Source organism: Podospora pseudocomata, chromosome 3, assembly GCF_035222375.1.
Source record: "Podospora pseudocomata strain CBS 415.72m chromosome 3, whole genome shotgun sequence".
Lineage (NCBI taxonomy): Eukaryota > Fungi > Ascomycota > Sordariomycetes > Sordariales > Podosporaceae > Podospora > Podospora pseudocomata.
In genome coordinates, this window is record NC_085887.1 from 437,261 (window position 1) to 455,321 (window position 18,061).

Genomic DNA, 18,061 nt, shown 5'->3' on the forward strand with positions numbered 1-18,061 from the left:
CCACTCTCCTCTTTCTGGAGATGGCTCGTGAGCATCGACTCCCCCGCAGTACTTTTGATATACATCAATTGGAGAACTGCTGCTTCCGTCCGAGAATCCTGGTGCTTTAGCCCAGATGAAAGCATCCAAATGCTGCTCAGGCTGCGGATTCGGGCCCAGGAACCGACCCAGAAAACCCAAAAACCCTAACACAAGAAAAAGCCACGCAAGCGCCCAACAAAATACCACCAAGACAGTTCTAAAATATATTAGACTCTAAACAAAACTCAATGATACAGCTCAAAAAATTAATAAACGTTATAACTTGTGAAGAAGGTGACGACGCTGGTGAGATACTTTTTAAGAACCAGATGGTAGGACTTTGACTCTGTGGGTAGATGAAACAAAATATCGTTACTTACAGCAGCGAAGGCAGGGCGGGGCGAGAGCCAGGGCGACCGGAGGGGCGACAGGGGCCGGGGCAAGAACAGCGGCCAGACCAGGGAAGGTGCCGGGAAAAGTCCCGGGGAGGGGCAGTTGTGGGGGCCGGGTGAGTGCATCGCTTGGCTACTCCTGGGTCAGGCAGGGCTCGCTGCTTTTGAGACTGCTAGGACTGAGATTGATCGGTATGGATACCGGATGGACACCTTTTTCGAGAGTGGCACAAGATATGGAGATATTCCACTGCTGAAGAAAGGTGTTCAGGGATGGATACACCAGTTGAAGGAGCACCCATCGTAGAGGGGAAATGGTAAAAGAGGGGGTGTATGGTCGAGAAGCTGGTGTGTTGATAGGTACCGAACAGTCCTGTTGCAGAGAAGCTGAATACTGAAGCGCTCAGTGAAATCCATTCTGAATCTATTTGTCCAAGCAAGATGCCTGTCTCTTCCATCTCACTCTGTGGTTAGCCTAGCCATCAACTTGTCCATCTGCACATACGCACCAGACTAAAACACCATTAGTTATCTTTCAAGGCCTACTAACTATCTTTTAAAACCTATTAACTCTCTTTTAAAACCTATTAACTATCTTTTAAGGCCTAGTAACGATCTTTTAAGGTTAATTAACTATGTCCTCAAAGCCTATTAACTCAGTTATCTCTGAACCAGTTTTAATTATCTTCTAAAGAATGGTTCAGGATCGTCTTCTGCGTTGACTCATTTGTGGTGCCAGTTAACTTATGTTATCTACAGCCTGGCGCCCAAACACGCCCCTGAACTCTTGCTCCTATGGATATCAAACAATTTCCCCTGGTAATGGAATCTCCCAGCTCTTGACCCGCTCCCTCTCCCTCTTCTTCTCCCTGTCTGTAAAAAGGTACCATATACACACCACGGCCAATGTGAGGACAATGGCAATGACAGCTTGAACCCAGATATATTTTGACACGACGGGCTCCCCTTCCCTTGGGCTCCAGTTGGAAAAAAGTCGTTGAGAAGATAGACTGCATGCGCCTCAGTTAAATGGCGTTCGAATTAGGGAAAAATTACCGAGTCAGGACTTACAGCAACGCAGCTGAGTGGTAAAAATATCATTGTTAGTAGGGCGATGCTCCTCATCATGGCACTCTCAGACTTTGTCTCTAGCGCTATCGTAGTATTGAGTTGCGCTATCCTGGCATTGACTGCGGCATCCTGGCGAGCGGTCTGGTTCCAGGCCTGTTCGATAGGGGACATAGTCAGCTCTTTACGATCGACTTTGCTGCAGCGATACATGAAGGGCACTTACGGCCTGCATAGCCAAGGATAGGTTCTGTGCCATCGTTTTGCACTCATCGACCTTGTCGTCGTATTCATCCAGTATGTCGCAGACTCGCTGACGCATCTTGTTGCTTGTTTGGATGAAGGACTTTCTCTCTTGTTCGAGAAGAACCTTGAATAAGGTCTCGTTGTCTCCGAGTTCTGGCCCCTCGTTCAACAGAGCCTTGCTCTCCCCTTCGCTTTCAGTAGCCTAACGGGCGCCTTCTTCAACCTTTCTATGCTGAGATTTCCGCTGGCAAAAGACATCCTCGTAAGCCTTGAACAACCAATACTCTTCCAGTTGATCAAGCTCAATCAGAACTTTGAGCAGCTGCCTCTTCGTGCTCCGGATGTGATCTACCAGTGTGACAAGGGCTGTAATATCAGGGCTTGGAACTTCATGGTTCAATTCAGGCTTATAATCTTCAATGGCCTCGAAGGTCTGTGATACCGAGAAGAAGAAGGAAATACAGTCTTGATGATCCTGAACGCGTATTTTATCCTCCCTTGCCTGGCCCGTGCCCTTGTTGGCATCAGGCCGCTGCCAAGTCCTCCGATATCTTACAGAGCCAGTGGGCTTCCTTTGATAACCATCATGCCTTCTGATTGTCTGCCTCACTTTGACGACTGGTTCACAACGTGTAGTTACCCCTCCTTGCGGTGGTATCGACAGTGTTGTTGGTGGTGGTTGCGAGTGGTTGGCTTTTGCCGTGTGACAACCAGGGTCCTACTCATGAGGCATATCCCAAGGTACTCCTGCGTCTTGGCATGCTTTATCGAACCCTGCCCACCCTCATTGCTGCTGTCATCTTTTGTCTCCAAGGAGTCAGATGACAAGGTGAACTGGTCGGCTAGCTTCTCAGGGGAAGGGGAAGGGGAAGGGGAAGGGGGGGATGTCAAAAAAGAGTGGACAGGGGTGGGACAATGGTGAGTGGCCTGGTGTTCAACATCGTGAGAGGGGACGACGGGAAGGCCATTTTATATCCGTGTTTCCCCAATCACTCAGCTGTGAGATGTTCACCATGTGTTCCCAAAATCAGACTCGGCTGCCACGGAGGGGAAAAAAGAAGCGGTCGGTGATTTGGATCACCGTGACACGAGAACAGCGTGCCGGAAATGTAGATTTTGCGGGCCTCCAGGGTCCAGACACTGAGACATTCTTCGAGTTAGACTTTGAAGATCCTCGATAGATCTATGGAACGCGTCTTGGCATGTGCCGCATCGCGTTCTCAGACAGGAGTTCGGAGTAAATGCTATGAATTAATGCTACCCTAACTCATACAGGGAATGATTCAGCATGCTCCGGACCACACGCGTCTTACCTGCCTTATGTATAAACACTTTCTGTCCACGAATTTACTTGCAAGCCCTTTTCCGCCATCGGCGCGTCGCGCAAGAATTCTAATGGCATCCAGACGAGGTGGCCCTTGATTTGATCTAGCTTTTGTCTGACTTCGTGACCAGGTATCATGCGATCGAAAATGTGTCCTGCCTTTACGCCCTTGGGCGGCATGTAGCCGTTGTAATCATCAAACGTTTTGACTATACGGATGATGGGTCAGTAAAGATTGATCCAGATCTATGGTCGAGTAGCATACCGTGATCATCTGGGTCGGCATGGAATAGCTGCCGGAATACCTCCGTGTTTTTCGACGCTCGGGACGTCCACATCTCCCAGAGCTCATCGCTCAGGGGATCCTCCACAAACTTCCAAGAATCATCTTGATCTCCCACATCGTTGGGCGAGTCGTCGCCGGGCGGTTGTGCATTCGGGTCATCGCTGCCGTCAAGATCCTGTGGCGGAAGCAGGCCGAGGTGTTCGCGCCAGAGATACCGCCGAAGGGTGGCAGCATGCCAGCCGGCCTCGTATGGCTTGCCGTCCATGGTGGACTGAAACGTCTTTGTATCCTCCATGACAATGCTCAATTCGCTGTCGTGATAGCCTAGTTGGCTTCGGTCATTCAGGTTGCTGGATCCGCAGACGACGATGCGGTCGTCGACGATGAGAAGCTTGGCGTGAATGTACAACTCCTCCTGGACCCAGTGATTGACCTCATCCTCCTCGTCTCCATCCCAAGGAACCTCTGACAACTTCCCTTGATTGGCCATGGCGTAATGAGCAACACTTACAGGAGAGTCCACACCCATGTCTCCATTCTTGGCTGCTTCAAATCGCCGCTTGATATCGGTATCTCGTTCACCAACCGAGTTCTCTCTTGCCTGCTCCAAATTAACTGGCATCTCACCATGAACGGTCCGCGCCTGACCACCATGTTGCTCACTCCTGTGACCCATATGGCTGTCACGACCACCATCCGTGTCTATTGTGCCGTGGATACCCTCGCCCATCACCTCCTCAGCTTCAGCACGCTGCAGTTCCTGGTACTTGATGCCCGACTCTTCCTCTTGCTTCTTGATGGCTGACGTCCTGTTAAGACGGTCATAACTTCTCAGGTTGAAGAAGAAAATGTGCTTCGTTGGATCGACACCCTCCTTCTTGATCTGTTCAAAGATGCTGTGCTCGCCCCTGCAGATCGACTTGTACTGGTAATCCATGATGGCTCGAGTCCCGATGGCTCCGTCCTCTCGCAGGTCTCCGGCGAAGCCGGGCACTGCTGGGATGAGGATCATGACGCGGAATTTGCGGCCCTCCTTGGCAGCACTCACTACAGCATCTACAATGGCACGGCCGATTATGTTGTGGATGGGGTTCTGCTGGTCGCCTGTCGCTGTGATGAAGAACTGGTTTTCGATGTACACGTAATGCTTGGCGTTGCGAATGATGTCGGAATAAGCGTTCTGAATGGAATGGTCAGTAAGAATGCCGCTTGACCAATCGGCACTAGACCGGATGATCTGTGCATGAACACTCCCCCGATGGTCAAGATGCTTTGTTTCCATGGGTGAGAGCGGATGGGTAACATAACCACCGACAGGGTGCTTGGGCCTTTGCACGCCCACAAGATCTTCATCCTCTCCCTGCCGACCTCTCAACTCGAGCCACTCGAACCGCTTGTCCCTTTTGTACTTGTCTCGCTTGACAAAATTCCAGCGGAGAACGAAATGTTCGGCGATGTCGTAGACGCAGGGCCCAATCACCCCCATGGCAACATCATGCCAAGGCATCCTTCCTGACTCTGCTTTGCTCAGCTCGTTTTGTTTCCAGTCATCAACGTTCTTAAAGTCCATGATCCGGTTGTTGTTGAAGTCTTGACCGGGCCAGACTTCGTTGCTGACACCCTCTGGATGCAAGTCGGAGAGAGCATGGTTGTGGCTGTCCCATCTCCCAAAGCACAGATCCAACCCGCCAATGAAGGCCATTTCGTAGTCAATAACGATCAACTTTTCGTGATGAGCCCAGTAAAAAGTCATGTCGGCCGCGTTCTCTAGCACGTTGTGATCTGGGTGACGCATAATCTTGATGTTGCCGTAGCCAGGAGAGCCTTCAGGGCACAAGGCCTGGAGCGCATGCTTTGTGTGCTCCGAGTTGCAAGTGAGAGCAGCCTGGACTTCTCGGTAGACCATGACGTAGATCTTGACCCCAGCTTCGGCTCGACGTTTTAGCACTTGGTCTAGACGCCATTCCTTGTTGAAGTAAGGAGGCCGGCGTAAAAAGAGTTCGGGGGACAGCCACCAGTCCGCAATGTAGATGGTTTCCTTGGCCTTCTCGAGGGCGACTGACACTGCCTATTTCTGAGTCAGAAACAAGCTGAGATGGCAACATAAAGGGGACAAGTGGCTTACCCAAAAGTAGTCCCGTCCATCTACATACCACTTGACCATATTGCCCTCTCTTTCAGGGAAATACGAGTCGAAGCGGTGGGACTCAGCTATCCTAGCGCGTTTCTCGTCACAGGCTTTCTCATGCTCCTCATCATGGCGATGCTCGGGATTGAACTATGGCGGGTCAGTTTGCCATTGTCAATAAGGGGGCATTGAGAAGTAGATCTTACCAAGTTTGCAAATTTGCCAATTTTATGCTTCGTGTGAATTATGTGAACCTTGGTATCGTGAAGATGGTGGTTGTGGCTAAGTTTGGCCTTGAGATCATGAAATGGGAGTTTGATCTTGTCCCCCAGGCTGTGGCGATGCTCGCCAGAGACTTTACCAGTAGCAGATGAGTGGGCCATTGTTGTGATGGTGGCAGTTCTCAGATTGTTTGACAAGCAGGTGCTGAAAGGTGGTTAGTTAGTGATTGGGGAAAGGCCGGTTTTAAGGCCAGTCCCTCTCTTCAAGAGGTTGGCATCTGGTGTGGGCGGCGGGATGTCGTGCGATGATGACGGCCGGTTTAGGCGAGCAAGTTCAAGGGAACAAGGCAGAGGCACAACACCAAGAAGACTGGACATGTGGACGTGCCGACTTCCGTTCGGGAATAGGTTCAAAATTCGCAAAGAGTTGGGGAGTTGGCGGGGGACGGGAGCTGGGACGGGGGACTGGGATGCCTCGAGACCCTTAAGGTAGCAGATATTCTCGAGGGGTCGTCATTGGCTTTGTCGGGTGCATGAACTGTATAACGTCCCATCAAGAAACAAGTGCATCAGTCCTCGGTTTACGAGCGGCTCTAAAGTGGAGGGGGCCGTCGTTTGGTAGGTAGCCTGGAAAACAGCTGTGGACGGGTGCGCGGCGCCGCCTGGATGACGTCATGTTAGGAGGATGCAATTGTGAGTGAGTGAGTGCACTTGAGGTGGGAGAGATGGGACTAGGAAAGTAATGGCCATTCTGCCAAGGTTCGAGAACTATTATAAACTTTATTCAATATCGAAGCTGAAAACGAGACGAATCAGGCTGGCAGGATGGGGTGCTTCCTCAGCTGCCCTGTCCCAGCGAGAAGTGACTGCGCATCATTCGACCTTTCCTGCCCATGACCTTTTTTTTGTGCCCGAGGGCTCTTTGAGGGTTGGAAGATAGCAGTGCTTGTTTGATTTGAACCCCGTATCTCTCCTTTCAAAAACAAGTGCCCATGCGACGGCGATGTCCGCATTTGCCAAGAGATTGGTCGCAACATCACACCTTCACCTTCAGACACACGTGATGGATGCTCACCTTCACCAAGCCAACGGTGAAGCGGCTGCGGGGGCGGGGTAACTCCCTGTCCTGTTAGGGGCGAGGGGCGGGGCAGCAGCTAGCGTAGCGGTTAGGGGTCCGTCGGGCATGTCCAGCTCCCGTCCAAGGCTCAATTGACCGCCTCGTGTTCCATGTTCCTGCACCGAACCCCCAGCTTATCTCGAGTCGAGTCCAACCTTCAACCAACCTTCACCATCCAAAACACCACCATGGCCGCCGCCGCCGTTGTCCAAATTCCCGCCGGGGCTACCTTCCTTGAGACCTTCAAGAAGTCCTTCGTTGATGTCCCAATCGATGCCGAGAAGGGCAATGCCATCTCCACCGCCGAGTTCCTTGAGGCGGCCGAGTCCTTGACCACCATGTTCGATGTGCTCGGCTCCGTCGCCTTCTCCCCCGTCAAGAAGGATATGTTGGGCAACGTCGAGGTGCGCTGATATTATACCCGTTGGTTAGGACGTCAGCTAACCACCCTTTCCTGCTAGAAAATTCGCAAGCGCATGCTTGCCGCCCCCCTCGAGTCCCAGAACATCCAGGATCTTGTGAGGAACGAGCTCAAGACCAAAAGCCATACCGCGACGGAGGGGTTGCTGTGGCTGGTCAGGTGAGGACGCCTTAATCTGTTCCATAGCCAAGTCAAGTCACTGACAGTGGTCTGTGACAGGGGTCTCGAATTCACATGCATTGCTCTTAGCAAGAACATCGGCTCAACAGAGGAGCTCGCCGACTCCTTCCGCGGGTCTTACAGTGTGACTCTCAAGCCACACCACAGCTTCCTGGTGAAGCCCATCTTCAGCGCCGCCATGAGCGCGTGCCCGTACCGCAAGGACTTCTACGCCAAGCTTGGTGACGACGAGCAAAAGGTTCAAGAGGAGCTTCGCAAATACCTTGCTGCTCTCGACAAGATCGTCAACATTCTCAAGGGATTCTTGGAAAGCAAGGAGGCCAAGTGGTAAACGGTGGGGAAAACCATTTTCGGGGGACGCAAAAAGCATACGCATCTTATACGGGATAATACCTACCCATGCCACACACATGCAATTCTCACTCAAATTGCCAGAGCTCAGCTCAGGTCCCGGCTCTCAGCTCTCAGCTCCCAGTCGCTGCCGACCCTCACCACCGGCTGTGCTCCGCTCTGTGTAGTCTCCACTAGATAGGAGCTCAAACATGGTACCATCCCCCACCATCAACTACACCACGTCTCACTTGTATGTAGTGCAAAGAGCTCCACCATCGTCCACAAGGAAATGATATATTCTGCAATATCACCACGCAGGTAGCCGAGGCGCAGGCCCGCAACTGCTCGCATCTTGCTGTGCTCTGACAGTGGCATTTTAGGGTGTCCCCTGAAGGTCTGTCTCAGATGGCCTCAAAGTCTTGGCAGACGACGTCATCGCGAGAATGCGGCCGCTGAAGCATCTGGCGAGGCAAACAAATATGAGCTACGGGCTTTTGTAGGTTTAATATCAGGTCCAGCCATTGGTTACACTACCTGGGGGGAATGCAGACTGAGCGCACTCTGCCTGATGCCTATCTTGGGACGCCATCACGTTGGACTGGTTCCACAGAATGATATGTGACTGAACAGCCACACGGTGACCATGGAGCGGCCAACTAGTGACGGGACGGACTTGGGGCCGGCGAAGAGGCATGACGGGCGTCGGCAGACGGGTCCCAGAATTTCTGTGGCAACATCTTGGCTGGTGTTGCAAAGTGACTTTGGAGCCGCGCCTCATCCATGCGCAAACGCGGTGGGAGACGGAACTCAGTATGTACAAGTCTAAGACTTGAAAGTTTGTTAGCTCGGGCGCTCGGACCAGCAACTTTAAACAACCATATCTTTTGGCTTATCATAGCTACAACGAAGCGGAAAAATAGATAAAATAGATGAGTAAAGGTTCTCGAGTTTGTAAATACCCTTTTTTCCGCGTAAAAATTGGTGCTTGTAGAGAAAAGTTGTGAAGTTGTTGGAAGACGGCGCCACTTTAACGAACTTGGAGTGTATTCTCATAGTCCGGCCACTCGTATCCAGCCACTACTCGTAAAGTGCCAGCTCGGTAGCCAGCTAGTTTTGTGGCAGCCAAGGACCGTGTTCCACAGCGAGGCAGAGTATATGCCCGAGCTGCCCAAGGCTGCTTTTTGCAGAGGCAGAACTTCCCGTTCAACAGGATGGATGCCATTCAGTCCAATCCCACAGCGGGAGCGCTGCCCACTCACATGCAGTCACTGCAGTCTCCCCCACCTGCAGCCCAAGCCCCGCCATTGGTAGGTAGGTACCTCTGCCCCCAGAACTTATTAGACGCTGGACCCAGCCTCACCGGCCGTGTTCCGTCGCCCGACTTCTGTCCACGCTCTGGCTTTCTGCCTTTATTCTTAACCCTCCCCTTTCGACCGCCGCCGTCCTGCAACAGAGCTGTTGTCGAAATGGAGGCGATCAGGAAGCCCGGGAAGCCCAAGAAATCGGCATCCAAGAGCACCATATTCGGCTGGTTCCAGGGCACCAAGACAGCCAAGGGCAGAGGAAAGTCGAAGAAAGCGCTGTCGCGAGCGGTGCCCATCCTGCAGCTCCCCCCAGAACTCATCCTCCTTGTCCTCGAACTGCTCGATATTACCGATCAGCTCGCCTTCAACCGCACCAACAAGTGGTTCTACTCGGTCATCAATACAGAAATCTACGCCAGAAACGTCCGCTTCGGCGGCTCAACCTGCATGTTCTGGGGTGCCGAGCATGGCAGGCTGGGCACCCTGAAGCATGCCCTCGCTGCGGGGGGGAATCTTGATGCTTCGGGGCCGCTGGCTCGCAAGGCAAAGGGGTCGGCGGCGAGCGACACGGAGACAGAAGACAGCGACAATGACAACACCGACGGCGATGACACTAACGATGACGATGCCGATGTCGTGCCAGCGACGCGCACGCTGGACTCCAAACTCCAGCCTTATGCCACCCCACTCCACCTCGCCGCCAAGAATGGCCATCGCGATGTCGTTATCTGGTTGCTCGACAACGGCGTTGATATCAATGCGCCCTCGTTCCGGGTCTGCTCCTGCCACGCCATGAAGTTTGACAGGAATCCCCTGCGAAGGGCTGCCGACTGGCCGAGATGGCGGCCTCTGCACACTGCCATGTGTCACAACGAACGACTGGTGGCCGAGCTGTTGATTCACCGCGGTGCGTCTCTCAGCCTGGATGCCACCCCGGAACACAACCACATGGCCTTGCACACGGCTGCCGCCAACGGGTTGGTTCCCGTCATCAAGCTCCTCGCTCTCAACGACCCCGACCTCGACGCCAACCAGCGTGATCGGTGGGACAACACAGCTCTTCACTATGTTGCCGAACTCTTCAGCGCCCGCGGCTCTGCCGACATCCGAGACACCATCGCCAAGCTGCTGGCCCTCGGCGCTGATCTCGAGGCTCACAATGAGCGTGGTCACACGCCGCTGTTGAATGCATGCTTCAGAGGCAATTTTGCCGTGGCACACAGGTTGGCCAGCATCGGGGCCAATCCCGACCCGCACCGATACATCCGTAAGTTCCGAGACATTCGGCCTCTCTACTTTTGCACCCTGCCACGAGCCGACTTCTTCAACCTCGACGACGCTCCAGTGAAGCACGATGAATTCGAGGGAAATCGGGTCTCGCTCATCCGGGCACTGGTGGAAGGCGGGGCTAGGGTTGACGCACGCTTCGACAAACGTGGCCATCGTGAGGCCACGGCACTAATGTTGGCCTGTGAGCTCGCTGAACCACGAGCTGTTGCTATGCTAGTCAGGTGCGGCGCCTCGGTCAATGCACAAGATCGCAGTGGCAGGACGCCGCTGTATTATGCGTGCTCGGTCAGGGTCGATCACCGCGGCGAGGTGGCAGAAATAGCCGTGCTCCTGATTCGTCACGGTGCCCGCATGGATTTGGAGGAGGAACCGATGAGCAGCCCGCTTGACTGGGCTGTGATGCAGCTGCGGTGGACGGAGGACAGGATTTTGCAGGAGATGCTCAAGGAGGCCAACGAAAACAGCGTTACCAGGCCGAAACTGAAGGCTGCTCTGAAAAAGTGCGCCTCCAGCGGGAACTACAAGGCTCTCAAGCTGCTGCTAACGTTTGCCGACGAACACTTTGACGTTACAGATCGGGACGTTAAGTTCTATCTCGACCTCATCATTGAGCAAAGCGACCCGTGGAATCAAGTGGAGACGCTGGAAACAACTCTCAATTTCGGGAGGGCCGTATACAGCAACGAGATGCTTCTTCTCAAGACGATTATGCAAAAGAACAAGGCCCTCAGCATTGCCGTCTTGAACCGCTTCGTGTCTGTCAGTGAACCAACCTTTCTCGGTGGCCAGACATACCTGCATCTTGCATGCCAGTGGGGAGAGGTAGAGGTTGTGAAGCAGCTTCTGGAGAGGGGTGCGGATGTGGACGTGTTTGATGATGAGCTGAGAACGCCTCTGTCGATCGCCGTCACGGAAGACCACCCCAACGTCGCCGCTTGCCTCATGAACGAGGTGGCTGATCCGTACCTGGTGCCGTCGGATGATGTGCTCCAGAAAATTTATGAGGATGACCCTGGTGAGTGGCGCTACATGAAGAAGAGGTTCCTCACAGCGTTCGACCTCGCCGTCCGAGAGAGCAGAATCTCTATCATTAAGGAGATACTCATGCGGTACAACCTACCACCAATACCGCCTCGCCAGTGGAAGGGCAGCTATCTTTACCGAGCCTGTCAGAATCCGAATCTGACACCGCTGAAACTGATCTTGGAACGACTAGAAGACTCGGAGGCGGCAGAGATGTGCTCCATGAGTATCCTCAAAGATGTTTGGAGTGAAAAGATCAGGATGGACGTGGCCGTGAGTGCACTGCAAGCGGCCAAGCTGCTGACGGACGTAGCTGTGGTGAGACACTCGCCTCAGTTCTGGGAGCTGGTGCAGGAGATAGCCATGTGGGAGGGGGCAGACCTACACAAGCTTACGATTTGGGATATGATAATGAAGGAAATGAGGCTAAAAATTACGTCTTGCCATGACAAGGTGGAGGGCGATCTGGCGAACGCAGAATTCCCAAAAGGAACGGGCAAGAAACCGATGGTCTCCATAACACCCGACATGACAGACGAGGAACTTCTCGAGTGCGGATTACCGATTCCCAAAGATTGAAGGGGGGACGAAAAAAACAGTATTACAGGAAGGATGGGTGGTACCGAGTGTTTACATAGACGCGCACATACACAGCGGAATCTGGGTTTCGGCGGATTTACTTTTTCATTTGCTGGAAAACAAGAGTAAGGACGGATAGTCAACGGATATGGTGTTTTCTCGTGCCGGGTCGGTTGATCAAGATGCACCACTCACATATTTGGGAACCACAGCACATAAACTGGACGATGGTAATGACATGGTATGGGACTTCAAGGCTGGGAGGGATGGGGGCGTTTCGGAAGAGTGATATGAGCGAGCATCTGTTCTACTACACCTTGCTTTGCTGTTGGTCATATGGTATTCTAGACATGGAAAACAACTGGTCACTGGAGGATTGTGAGCTAACAAATATTGATGTCTTTTCATGCCCGACGCTCGTCAAGGGCGTCGATCACTACCTTTGCACCTCCTGACTACTCAAGAACCATACGCTTGTCAGTAAATCGGCTCCCTATAACGATTTCCTATAAGACGGAGGAGCCCTTTTTATTTCTCTACCCAAGTGGCCAGCCACCTCATAGAGTTCTGTCGGATAGGTAGGTATGCTCAAAGTTCAAAGCGACGTGCATCCTGCATCCATCCGCTAGCTTGATAGGTCAAAGCCTGTAACAATTGTCACCAACAACAAAAAAGCCCGTGTGGCGCAATTGGTTAGCGCGTCAGACTTTTAATCTGAATGTTGCGAGTTCGAGTCTCGCCATGGGCGACATCTTTTGCCATATGATGATCTTGACAACACAAATCCATCTCTCCATCATTTTTTTTGCATCATCACAATCACATCTCGGCATTTTCGGAATTTGTTTGCGACCCTGTTGGTGTGAACCAACACACAAACAACTCAACATACAACAGGAAAATAGGGGCTCAGGGGCCTAGCTTGACAGTTCTCTGTGCCGACTTTTCATTTTGTAACGACGCATATCACGATCTGGTCACACGTGAAGCTGCGGAACTGTACTACCATATCGCCTCCCGAATATACAAGTCTTTGGTGATCCGAACGTCGAGATACAGCAGAGGATACGGCCCTCCACGAAGGTTACGGCATCAAACACGCCCTTCATAACACCACGTCATTCAACGTAGATAAAAGGACCACGCTTTATCAAATTTAGACCTTGACTTGATATCTACGGAGACACCATTATGCATCCTTGTAGCTCCCGCAATTCCCAAGAGATACGCCGGATAGGTAAGGCAAGCATGGGATCAGTAACCACCTTATTCGCGGAAAGCTGCTCGCAGATCTGCATCGACAATTTCCTGGTTATTAAAGTCGGACTGTCTCTTTTCAATCATAAGACAGACAGACAGGCCTTGATTTTCAAGAGTCCGATGGTGGGATTGCATGATGCGAGATCGGCTCATGTGCATATCGAACCCTCCGAATCAGTACGACTCTCGTACAGATTGCCACCGCAAGACGAGATACGGGGATTACGGTTGCTCACGACGAAGAATCATTTGCAGAAACCCGAGAAAGAGAGGCAGGAAGGAATACAGTACAGTGATTCACGCGGACGCCTGACTCTACTACTACTACGACGTGATGCTTACACCGGGCCAGTGCCGATCGTATACCAGAGACGAAAGTTCGGGCACTTTCGTCAACTATTGGCGTTGAACGGTGGGCAAGACATTGGCTCGTTGTAGTAGCTCGTAACCCATAGCCTAATGGCATCCAAAGACGTTTTCCCCCCGATGTCGTGCCCGCCCGTTGTGCGATGGAGTCGGGTGCCCCCCCCCCCCTGCCATAAATAATAAATACCCAAGTCCCCGTGCAACACCTCTTCCCACCTTTCGTCTCCGGTGTTTTCAAGAACGACACAGTGGTAGACAAGACTATCATTCCCATGCCGCCAACTATGGATATTAGCGTCATCATTGTAGGAGGAGGACCGGTTGGACTGACAGCAGCCCACGCATTCTCCAAGCTCGGGATCGACTTCACCCTTCTCGAGCGCCGCGACATTATCGCCGAAGATGTCGGCGCCAGCATCGTTCTATGGCCGCACGGAATACGCATCATGGCTCAACTCGGCTTGCTGGACCAGCTGTTGTCCATTGGTACAGGATTAATGTCGGGTACATTTCAAACCGTAAATGGCAAAGCCTTTCTTCGGACAAGCTCTCCCCAACTGTGCAAGACCAAGTAGGTTCTTGATATCCGCAAAACCTGGTTGAAAGTCACTCATCACAACTCCCACAAAAAGCCATGGTATCTACCCCCAATGCTTCGCCCGCGCGGAGCTCATCTCCACTCTCTACAACACCCTCCCCCCCTCGGCCCGATCCAGAATCCACACCTCCAAAACCGTCACATCCATCTCTTCTGTTCCTGGCGGCGGCATCAAAGTCCTCTGCTCAGACGGCACCTCCTACACGGGAACCTTCACCCTCGGCGCAGACGGAATCCACAGCGTAGTCCGCAAAACCATCCTCTCCCTTTCCCCCCCTCCCATCACCCCGTCCCCGTTAAAAACGCGCTACTCCCTCCTCTGGTTCTCCCTCCCCCTCCTCCCCACCATCCCGGCCAGCTCCGCCTTCGAAGTCCACTCCAAAAACCTCTGCCTCCAAGTCCTCGCAAACGAGAAATCCAACGTCCAATTCTGCTTTCTCTACCAGCTCCTCCCCCCTGATCACTCACCCTCCAAGAAATTCACCCAGTCCGATATCGAAGCCATCATTTCCCGCCCTGATGTATCTTCCCTCCCGCTGGGGGGGTCCGGCCTAACAGTCAAGGACGCCTGGCCGTTAAAATCAAAATGCGGCATCACACCGCTGGAAGAAGGCATCTTCAAGCAGGAGTGGCATTTCGGAAACCAGATGGTTCTCGTCGGGGACGCGGCGCACAAAGTCACGCCGACGATTGGGCAGGGGCTGAACATGGGCTTGTTGGATGTGGTTTCGCTCGCAAATCAAGTGTCCGAGTTCGTGGGCTCTGCCGGGTCCAGCCGGGAGAAAGTTCTGGGGGGTTTGGATGGGGCATTTAGACGGTACCGAGCCGAGAGGCTTGAGAGCGTGGAGGAAGATTACAAGAGGTCCGGGGTGGTGACGAGGCTGACCTGCTGGCGGGATTGGCGGTTTAAACTGTTCGACAGGGTGGTGATGCCGATTCCGGGGGTCGATGTCCTGCTTGTGAACAAGGTTAACTCGCCCATCATGGCGAGGGGCCTTGTGTTTAGGGGGATAAGAGTGGAGAGGGAACCATTTGAGGGGAGGGTCAAATGGAAGGAAAAGATGCCGCTTCTAGACAAAACAGCGCATGATGAGGAGAGAAAAGAGAGTGGGGGATGAGAGTACTTGATGAGGGCCTTTTGGGCAGGCGGCAATGGTAGAAAATGAAAAAGACGCATTGTAATACCTAGGATTCATTGTCTTCCCAAACAAGATAAACTCGGGGTATATAAGTAAGGTTAAAAGCCACAAGAGACCAAATGACTAATGCACCAGAAATCGACGCCATGCCCATTTTATGTAACCACCCTCGCTCCGATGCGAAAGAAACCCATCACCCGAGGTTGAACTCGCTTGCCGAGTTCATCGACAACATCTTCATCTTGGCCTTCATCCTCTTAGCCGCATCCTCATCCACCTGGCCAAACTCGTCATCATCAAACTTGCTCTTGCTGCCACTGCTAGGTTTGGCAGCACCAGAAGCGCTAGCCCCACCACCCTTCTGCCCGTTGGTAGCTGGCGTAAACTTGTGTGTCCTCCTCGAGATACCCGATCCAATACCACCGGGCGCCTCGCGCAGACCGAACGCCTTGGCCATGTGTCCAAGATGCAGTTGCGTCATGTCAAAGTAGACTCTCTCTTCGCGGACGTGAGTGGCATAAGCTCTGATGTGAGATCTGAAAGCTTGTCTGCCAGCATCAAGCAAGGGGTTGTCCTTCTTCACTGGCTGCCTATTCTTGCCGCCGGTCTTGCTGAATTTACCCTTGTGGCCTTTGGGTCCTTCCTCGGCATCCTCGAATCCGGGCGCGGGCGCCAAAAGACGCTGTTCAAAATGCAGCTGAAGAGCCTCGGCACGAGTGGCCCACGTCTCCCGCTTGTTGCTTTCCGTCTCGGCATTTTTTGTTTGTGAGGAGGCTGGAAGGTTGACATTCGTGGCAAAGCCTTTCTGCAAGATTGATTCATAAAGCTGGGGTGTTATGGTGGCGGAGGATGGCAGGATGCTGGTGTATCCTTCCTCAGGACCAGGGAGCAAAAAGAGAACCGCTTTACCAGAACGACCAGCTCTGGCGGTACGGCCGATGCGATGAACGTGATCAGGCACCGCAAAGGCGGGATCGTACTCAATAACCAGGTCGACGGCCGGCACGTCGAGACCACGAGATGAAATGTCTGTCGTGATGAGAACAGCCGGATCCTTGCACCCTGAGAAAGCCTTTAAAGTAGCACTGCGAACCGGTTGCGCCAGGGAACCATGAAGTTTATGGAGCATTACCCTGGTGTTTGCGGGTGAGGTGATATAGGCAGCCGATGCCACCGTGGTTTCGATATGAACATCCGGTTTTTTTGCTGGTGCGTCACCCTCTTGGGCTGGTGGTGGTGGTTCGACCGTCAAGGTGTCTTTCAGGACCTCGTAATGAAAGTCGACCGAATCAGCACAAGAGATGAAGATGATTGCCTTCATAACCGACCCCTTCCTCGCAAATGTCGACTTGAGCAACGCAATCAGTGTGACCAGCCTCAACTTGGCTGGCACAATGATACACGACTGTTTCAGCTGCGCAGGCGCTGTGAAAGCAGTCTCGGTGCTTCCACTGTTTTCCGCAGCATCCTTTTCCATCTCCGACTTGGAAGCGGTAATGTGCACCGCATCCTCCAGACTGATCTCGCCCAATTTCTGAACGTTCATCTTCATGGTAGCCGAGCACAGAACCGTGACCCTCCTCTTTGGCAGCACTCCATCCAGTACCAGCCCCTCAGAGTTCTTGGTTGCAAGCTTGTCCGCCCTAATCTTGCCAACAATCGCCTTGATATCGTCCTCGAAACCCATCTCCATCATCCTGTCGCCTTCGTCCAGCACTAACCATCTCACAGTTCCTACATCCAGCACCTTTGTATTATCCAAGTGATCCGTCAGTCTTCCTGGAGTCGCAACCAAGATGTTGACACCCTTCCTTAACCTCGCCTTTTCCGAATGCTTGCTCTCTCCACCGATAACAGTTGTGCAGACTAGCCATGGCGCACACCTGAGAACCTTCTCGAGGACTGCTGAGATTTGCTTGCAGAGTTCTCTTGTCGGCGCAAGGATGATCGCAAAGAGTCCCGAATTTCTGTGTACCTTGGCATCCTTTTTGGGAGTGCCGTCCTCGTTCATACTGAGCTCCATGATTCGATGAACAATGGGCAACAGATACGCCAGCGTCTTTCCGGAACCGGTTTCTGCTTGAAGGAACGCATCGCTGTCGTCTTTGATAAGCACGGGAATTGTGTTCTTCTGAATCGCCGTCGGGGCTTTCATCTCAAGCTTGGTGGCCAGGTGGTGGGCTACTCGTCTCGCCAGGCCGAGTGTGTGAAAGTTCTCTGCTTCTTCGCTGAGGGGCGCATTGGAAGGTTTTGCCGGCTCGGCGGGTTCGGCGGGCGCTTCTTCGTCGAACTTGGTCACGACGGTGGGGATCGAAGTGAACAGGCTTGAAGAGACAAGACCGGTCTTCATGGCGTGGGTTGGCACCCAGGGGATGTCACTTGTCCTGGGCGCTTTCGCCGGTCTGTGATCGCTGCCATCGTCGTTACCTCGTGGTCTTTTAGTAGGTCGATTCGGATCGTAGGGCGCTCGTGGTTTGGCAGCTGGCTCGGGGCCTCCTTGCGATGCGGCTTTCGCCGACTTGTTGGCTTTAACGCGGTCTCTCCAGCGGCCGCCTTTGAACTTGACCTGGCTGACGAGAGGCGCATCGCCAATCTCAAAGTTCAGGAGCATTCCATCGTCGGCCATTTTGCTGATTGGTGTTTTGGCGGTGTTTACTCGCCTTGGTTGGACGGGGAAGGTTTTGGTTGGAACGTGTCGGCAGAAAAAAAGTTGGGCCAGAGCTGGGACCCCGCGACCGACCATCAAAAATTAAGTGGGTCCCGAG

General features: G+C 53.0%; 7 protein-coding genes and 1 non-coding gene across 8 annotated transcripts; 4 read left to right on the forward strand and 4 right to left on the reverse strand.

The window, feature by feature from the left end:
• Positions 1–872: 872 nt before the first annotated feature.
• Positions 873–1,803, reverse strand: QC762_0048790 (uncharacterized protein; the record flags this gene model as incomplete). Its single annotated transcript, XM_062883461.1, has 3 exons — positions 873–926; positions 1,485–1,637; positions 1,708–1,803. The coding sequence occupies 3 exons, from the start codon at positions 1,801–1,803 to the stop codon at positions 873–875; spliced, it is 303 nt and encodes a 100-aa protein (XP_062744296.1).
• A 749-nt stretch (positions 1,804–2,552) lies between these two features.
• On the reverse strand, positions 2,553–7,296 carry QC762_301360 (uncharacterized protein). Its single transcript, XM_062888445.1, has 4 exons — positions 5,672–7,296; positions 5,463–5,615; positions 3,317–5,405; positions 2,553–3,260 (listed from the first exon to the last, which is right to left on the reverse strand). The coding sequence occupies exons 1-4, from the start codon at positions 5,846–5,848 to the stop codon at positions 3,046–3,048; spliced, it is 2,634 nt and encodes an 877-aa protein (XP_062744297.1). The 5' UTR covers positions 5,849–7,296; the 3' UTR covers positions 2,553–3,045.
• Positions 6,204–7,735, forward strand: HET-C (Glycolipid transfer protein HET-C; the record flags this gene model as incomplete). Its single annotated transcript, XM_062888446.1, has 3 exons — positions 6,204–7,207; positions 7,265–7,383; positions 7,444–7,735. The coding sequence occupies exons 1-3, from the start codon at positions 6,914–6,916 to the stop codon at positions 7,733–7,735; spliced, it is 705 nt and encodes a 234-aa protein (XP_062744298.1). The 5' UTR covers positions 6,204–6,913.
• Positions 7,736–9,203: 1,468 nt separating this feature from the next.
• On the forward strand, positions 9,204–11,933 carry QC762_301380 (uncharacterized protein; the record flags this gene model as incomplete). Its single annotated transcript, XM_062888447.1, has 1 exon — positions 9,204–11,933. One exon carries the CDS (start codon positions 9,204–9,206, stop codon positions 11,931–11,933), a length of 2,730 nt encoding a protein of 909 aa, XP_062744299.1.
• A 674-nt stretch (positions 11,934–12,607) lies between these two features.
• On the forward strand, positions 12,608–12,681 carry QC762_0048830. The gene has a single exon. It is a non-coding gene; the product is annotated as a tRNA-Lys (tRNA).
• A 904-nt stretch (positions 12,682–13,585) lies between these two features.
• Positions 13,586–14,007, reverse strand: QC762_0048840 (uncharacterized protein; the record flags this gene model as incomplete). The annotated part of the gene is made up of 2 exons (XM_062883462.1): positions 13,586–13,726; positions 13,891–14,007. The coding sequence occupies 2 exons, from the start codon at positions 14,005–14,007 to the stop codon at positions 13,586–13,588; spliced, it is 258 nt and encodes an 85-aa protein (XP_062744300.1).
• QC762_0048850 (uncharacterized protein) lies at positions 13,742–15,344 on the forward strand. Its single transcript, XM_062883463.1, has 2 exons — positions 13,742–14,130; positions 14,192–15,344. The coding sequence occupies exons 1-2, from the start codon at positions 13,832–13,834 to the stop codon at positions 15,273–15,275; spliced, it is 1,383 nt and encodes a 460-aa protein (XP_062744301.1). The 5' UTR covers positions 13,742–13,831; the 3' UTR covers positions 15,276–15,344.
• A 145-nt stretch (positions 15,345–15,489) lies between these two features.
• On the reverse strand, positions 15,490–17,988 carry DBP7 (ATP-dependent RNA helicase dbp7; the record flags this gene model as incomplete). Its single annotated transcript, XM_062888448.1, has 1 exon — positions 15,490–17,988. Exon 1 carries the CDS (start codon positions 17,920–17,922, stop codon positions 15,490–15,492), a length of 2,433 nt encoding a protein of 810 aa, XP_062744302.1. The 5' UTR covers positions 17,923–17,988.
• Between the last annotated feature and the right edge of the window lie 73 nt (positions 17,989–18,061).

Excerpts from the sequence above, each read along its gene's own strand:
- QC762_301360 (XM_062888445.1), bottom strand. The coding sequence starts at position 5,848 with ATGGCCCACTCATCTGCTACTGGTAAAGTCTCTGGCGAGCATCGCCAC. Across the intron at positions 5,616-5,671 it reads TTGGCAAATTTGCAAACTTG|TTCAATCCCGAGCATCGCCA; the intron begins GTAAGATCTACT and ends GACCCGCCATAG. Across the intron at positions 3,261-3,316 it reads TGCCGACCCAGATGATCACG|TCAAAACGTTTGATGATTAC; the intron begins GTATGCTACTCG and ends TCATCCGTATAG.
- QC762_0048850 (XM_062883463.1), top strand. The coding sequence starts at position 13,832 with ATGCCGCCAACTATGGATATTAGCGTCATCATTGTAGGAGGAGGACCG. Across the intron at positions 14,131-14,191 it reads CCCCAACTGTGCAAGACCAA|CCATGGTATCTACCCCCAAT; the intron begins GTAGGTTCTTGA and ends TCCCACAAAAAG.